The 6,243-nt window shown below is 41.8% G+C and overlaps 1 protein-coding gene across 1 annotated transcript in view; it reads left to right on the top strand.

Moving 5' to 3' along the window:
* Positions 1–6,243, top strand: part of RAPGEF5 (Rap guanine nucleotide exchange factor 5) — a 172,589-nt gene that overhangs the window by 142,531 nt on the left and 23,815 nt on the right. Inside the window, exons 16-17 of the mRNA XM_007447441.1 lie at positions 3,105–3,227; positions 4,916–5,094. Coding sequence (XP_007447503.1) covers positions 3,105–3,227; positions 4,916–5,094 — 302 coding nt within the window. The remainder of the gene's footprint in view (positions 1–3,104; positions 3,228–4,915; positions 5,095–6,243) is intronic.

Raw genomic sequence — 6,243 nt, 5'->3', positions numbered from 1 at the left:
GGGAAAGAGACTCTGTCCTCAGTTCCTGTCCACTGGGTACACTTTGTGCCATTCCTTTGAAGAAAGGGTGGATGGTTAGCCTTCCCTGTGTAAAATGGCACCTAACAGTGCAACATCAGATGCCACTGAAGTGTAAGTATATGAAGAAATATAGAACACACACTGTATGTTATTTTCCATCCTAAATTTAAGAACACTTAGACCTAACTAGATGATTTGTTGCTGTTCCTAAAAACCTCGGTCTCATGGTTGCTTTCTCAACGGTAGGGTCAGGCCTCAGATCCATCGCCCATAAAAAGTGGGCTGTACCAGATCGTGATTGTATCATCCAGACTCATGGTCCTGGTCTGTTCCATGGAGTCATCACAAGCATGGGTCTTTCCATCTGGCTCCTGTTATATATATAATGGAGGAATCTATATACCATGTGGGTTAACCAAAACTGCTTATAATAAAAATATCTTATGTAAAATTATCTGCAAGATATCAAGCTACCATAATGACATTAGTCACTGTTATCTTCACACTTTCTACCAGACATGTATGTACTAAGTAATTTACATACAGTATGTCATTTAACCTTCCTGCTAACCTTGTGAAGTTCAGAGAGGCTGAGTGACTTACTCTAGCTTCCCACAGCCAAGCCAGGGAGAGGGCTAGGATTTCATTCCAGTTTTATTTGACTCTGGAGCTCCTGCACCTTCCTCCCTGTACATCACGAGGGAGAAAAGGAGAGGGAAACCCTTTGTCTTACTTGGAATTTCCCGATTCTGGGTGTCCTTCTGCAGGTCACCAGGCCTGTGTCTATACACGATGTAATTCCACCAGTGAAACTTGACAGACAGGATGCTGCACAGCATCTTTGAGTAGATGATGAGATTGATGTAACTGCCTGCCACCCTCCCCCACACCTTGTGAAGGAAGAGAATCTAATATGCAGTTGCCCTAGGCTCCTGGTGTTGGAAGGACCCACACTCTAATTGTCTCCCACCCCCGAGCCCTCACCCGCCACACACAGACCCCTCATGCGGTTCCCTCGTGTGCGCTCCCAGAGCGCTCTTCTGCTGCGGTCGAGGGCCTCAGAAGAGTAGAGGGCAGGCCTGGGGCAGTGTCTTGTGGGATAAACAGGTGCTGTGAATTCCGAGTTGAGCCAGATGCTATCCTGTACTCAGATGCTTCCCCACCAGCTTTTTGCACCACCTAAAAATTTCCCATTGGAATCAAAGTTTCATCTCCAGAAGATTTCAGTTGAAATGGAACATTGTAAGGGAAGGATAACATGTGAAACCACTCATATCCACTGTGCTTGTGCATAGATTAGCCTTCGTGGAAAGCAGGAATCATAGCCCTGAATGAATGGAACAGAGAAATAGAAAGTGTTTCTTGGAGAGGGCAGTGGACTACCTGAGTAACCAGAGGGCAGTGCCAGGATAAGGGGCACACTTAGGGAGAAAGTAGGAGGGATAAAAAGCCAAGTGAAAATACCCTTACACCTCCAAATTACTAAGCAGAGATCTGTGTTACTTCCCAACTCGTGGCTCTTTGAATGTCTGCAGTGCAGCCTGGTGTCCATCTGGTTCCAATCTAGCCAGACCAATCCCTGAGAAACCTGGGCTCTCCCCCACCTCAGTGTTTGCATGCACATCATTCATTCAGCCCTTACTGAGCTCCACCCCGTATCCACACTGCGGGTACGGGGACAATTTGTACCTAAACCTACTCTGAAGAGAATCAAGTCTGTGGAAAAGCTTGTGAAGGTCTTTTGTCATTTTTTTAAATTAGGAAACCTTTACATAAATATAAGAATTTGAAAATGCTAATAATTTATTTTGCAGTTCAAAAAGTAGAGACTAATTTTTGGATTCTGAAATATTCCCTTTATCCTGCTGTGGCATTTATTTTTGCAAAGTCCCCTTCTTTTTTTTCCCAAGTCATTAACTATTTTAACGTTATTAACTGTTCAAGTCAGATGGGAGAATTTATATCTTAATTAGAAAATATCAAATATTTTTAAAAGGTGCCAGATAATTTTAATACATTTAACAGTTACAGTAGAGTTAAAATTGTGGCGGCATTTAATAATTTTATGTCAGATTTTAAGGAAATACTATTATTACCAAACTCATATCCATTTGTATAGGGAAAGCAATTGATACTTTAAAATAATCATCCATTGGGCTTCCCTGGTGGCACAGTGGTTGAGAATCTGCCTGCCAATACAGGGGACACAGGTTCGAGCCCTGGTTTGGGAAGATCCCACATGCCGCTGAGCAACTAGGCCCGTGAGCCACGACTACTGAGCGTGCGCTTCTGGAGCCTGTGCTCCGCAACAAGAGATGCCGCGATAGTGAGAGGCCCGCGCACCGCGATGAAGAGTGGCCCCCGCCTGCCGCAACTAGAGAAAGCCCTCGCACAGAAACGAAGACCCAACACAGCCAAAAATAAAATAAATAAATTTTTTAAAAAACAAACAAACAAAAAAACCAAAAAAACTATTCCCTTAAAAAAAAAATTTTAAATAATCATCTACCATGGTATAAATGAAGTAACATTTTTTATTTCCTGTTTAAAATTTTTTTTTTTTTTTTTTTTTGCTTTCCATGGGCATTTTAATAAAATTTGTAAATGTATGTCTGGGATGAGACTCGTCAAACATATTTTCTGTAAAAGCCATGTCTGTCTTTATTGAAGTGCACTGTGACATTTCTTTTGTCTGTTTTTATACTCACCCCGCTGGCACATTAATTCTTACCAGAAGCCAGAGTGACTTCAGGGCTTTCACTTTCATTATGTTGTCTGCCCAGGGCAGTGTTTTATAATCAGATGTGTGTGTGTGTGTGTGTGTGTGTGTGTGTGTGTGTGTGTGTGTCGGGGGGAGGGGCAACTCAGTGAAGTATCATTGATCACATTCTACGGCTTCCAAGGCTGTTTGCTAAATCAGTTGTAACTCACAGAAAGTGAACGGACCAGGGAAAATATTAAGTGCGCTCAGACAAGAGTTCTTTTCTAATGTGGGCTTCTAATGCCTTTCGATAGCCAGACAATTCAGTGTCAAATATTTCAGAATTGACTGAGAATTTGTTTACTTTTGTCTGTCACCTTAGAATCCTTTTGCAGAAAATGAAGAATCACAGCAAAGGTCGATTAGAATTTTGGGAATGAACACTTGGGATATTGCTCTGGAATTAATGAATTTTGATTGGAGCCTCTTCAATTCAATTCACGAGGTAAGTAAGAAGGGAAATGATAAAATAAATGCTTGTGCCAGTATAACTGTGAGTTCTTTTGGAAGAATCAGTGTTTGTGACTGGGTTTTAAGAAGATCCATCATCTGGTGATCTAGTTATGCTTTAGGATACCATGGCCCCCAAATATTTGGGGACTTTAAATATATTAAAAGACTGACCCAAACCTAGGAAAATCAGAATACATGATCATGCTTTATTTGCACCTAATATTGTACAATCGGATATTTGTGTTAATGTAGTATAAATATGCTCTTTTTTTGTTTTATATATATATATATGAAGGTCTAATGGGGTGGAAGAGACATTTTATATTTGATACCTTTGATATTGACATTTTTATTTTTCCATGAGCTTTACAGAGCTTTGCAGTACTTATATGAGAAACACATTTATGTATGTACCTACGTGCACACACCCTCACACATTCCCAAGAACATTCTATACATTTAGACTATGCTGCAAGACTTCAAGTACTCTATTGAAAATTTTGAGATATATTTCAAATTTGTATGTCCATCAACCTCTCCCTTGAGGACAGCTTAAACATTTATAAAACAGTAGATGCGGGGCAACATGCTACTGACATTTGATGAATAAATGTAGCTGGTGGAAAGGCTCACAGGAATCAGGAGATGAAAAACGAGGCAGCTCTGTGCTACAATATGTTGCATTTACTTTGCTGTGTAGTGAAATGTTTCATTACAAGAAGGCCTTTCCTCCTGAAGAAGGAACTCGTGCCCAATTTAGGGACCCGCAAGCTTCACTTTCACTTTGGAACATTTTTTAAATGTCCTCATATTTTCTCACCGACAGCATTCCAACCTGATGATCTAAATTTGAGCAAGTGGTGAACTCGTTCAAGCTAAATGACTTGTGACTTTGCAAATGGTAGTAGAGTGGGATGTGTCCCTGCTTATGTGCTTATGCAATAGGAGAATGTGAATTACTCCTGTAAAATATACATGCACACCCCTCCGGTTAGAAACACATCTCTTCCATTGCTTTGCATATGGTCAGTCCGTGTCACTAGTTACTGGTCTGACTCGATTTTGTCAGTTTTGTACCTTGTCCTAATCTTGCTGTCTTTCTGTGATTTGACAATGTCTTATGTCAGTGGTTCTCAAAGAGCGGGTACCCAGACCAGCATCATCAGCACCCCTGGGAGCTTGTTAGAAATGCAGATTTTGGCCAGAGCACAGACCTACTGACCCAGAAAATTTGGAGGGTGGGGCCCAGCAATCTGTGCTTTAACAGGCCTCCAGGTGATTTGGATTCACACTGAAATGTAAGAACCCTTGTCTAGAGAACCTACCTGTGAGGGTCTAATGTAATGATAGTCGTTTGCACTTGAAGTTCCTCATAGAACAAGTTTGGGAAGTTTGGATTTGATTCAGCCTGTGACTTAAACTTGAGAATGTCTTAGGTTTTCGCGAAAAGTGTCATCCTTGCATTCTAAAAAATTACATTTATGTAAGGCCTCTGCGTGAAGGCATTTCTGGAAGTCAAGATAAATTATCTTGAATTTAATATATTGTTATTTGTTATATCTAACATGTTATGATATGACAGTGCCTACCTGAAGTCGCTCTTAGAAATGAATTGAATTTTGTATCAACTTGACTCTGTGCTACAACAATAAACAATTGTGTGAATACGTTGTCTTTCAGCAAGAGCTGATCTACTTCACGTTCAGCAGACAAGGAAGTGGGGACCACACAGTGAACCTGAGCCTCCTACTCCAGAGATGCAATGAGGTCCAGCTCTGGGTAGCCACGGAGATTCTGCTCTGCAGCCAACTGGGCAAGAGAGTGCAGCTGGTGAAAAAATTCATCAAAATTGCTGCTCAGTGAGTTTCTAGTGGTAAAAGATGCAGTTCTTCCCCTCTCTTTGAGAGGGTACATTATTTTCCTTGTGATGATAAGAAGGGATGAGATGCAAAACGGTACTATTGAGTTAAGTGACCAAATGATTGAAAAGGTCTCTTTTTGAATATTTCTGTCTTCGCCTTTGAAGTATTTATACGTTAAAGTAAAGGTCAAAATACTAGACCAAAGCACTCTGCTCTATGCTGTAGAAAAAAGCAGGCAGTGCACACATGCCCCATCGTGCAGCCAAATTACCCTTGTAGCCAGGTGAGCTACAGTAGGTTAGGAAAATGGGGGAAGGTGATGTGAGGGGGGTGAGAACCATTGAAAGTCAGATGCATTTCAAGATTCTGCTTTTGGCTCCTTGATGCCCAGAGTATGAACTTTGCAAACTCCTTAGCAGGCCCTGCACTGTCCGGTCACACCTGACCTCTGAGCCTCACCCCATGCTGCAGCCACTCTAAATGGCTCTCCCTTTCCCATGCACACCATCATTCATGCCTGGACATGTGTTGTTAGCTCTGCCAAGAATGGCCACTTCTACCCAGCAAATTGCTATCCTTCAAGACCTAGGTCATATGTTGCTTCCTTCCTAAAATCATCCCTGACTTTCAAATGCAGGGTCAACTGCTTCTTACCCTGACCTCCCCCTACCATGCACACATTTTTGTTTTCTTTTTTTAAAAAAATTCTTTATTATATTGATTAAACTTACCTTTTTTTTTTTTTTTTTTTTTTTTTTTTTGCGATACGCGGGCCTCTCATTGCTGTGGTCTTTCCCGTTGCGGAGCACAGGCTCCGGACGCCCAGGCTCAGTGGCCATGGCTCACAGGCCTAGCTGCTCTGCGGCATGTGGGATCTTCCCGGACCGGGGCACGAACCCATGTCCCCTGCATCGGCAGGCAGACTCTCAGCCACTGCGCCCCCAGGGAAGCCCTAAACTTACCTTTTTATATAGAATTCCTTCAGTGGACTGTGTTAGCTTCCAAAGGACAGGGACCATTTCTAATCAATCACTGTTTCTGGGGTGCCTGGTACTGAACTTGGTAAATAGCAGTGACTCAGTAAAGTCAGTTGAATGACATTCTAGTAACTTCCTGGGAGCATCTCTTAAAATACCAGATGAATAT

The sequence above is a fragment of the Lipotes vexillifer genome, unplaced genomic scaffold (assembly GCF_000442215.2).
Source record: "Lipotes vexillifer unplaced genomic scaffold, Lipotes_vexillifer_v1.1 scaffold474, whole genome shotgun sequence".
Lineage (NCBI taxonomy): Eukaryota > Metazoa > Chordata > Mammalia > Artiodactyla > Lipotidae > Lipotes > Lipotes vexillifer.
This window is presented reverse-complemented; position numbering and strand designations above follow the sequence as displayed.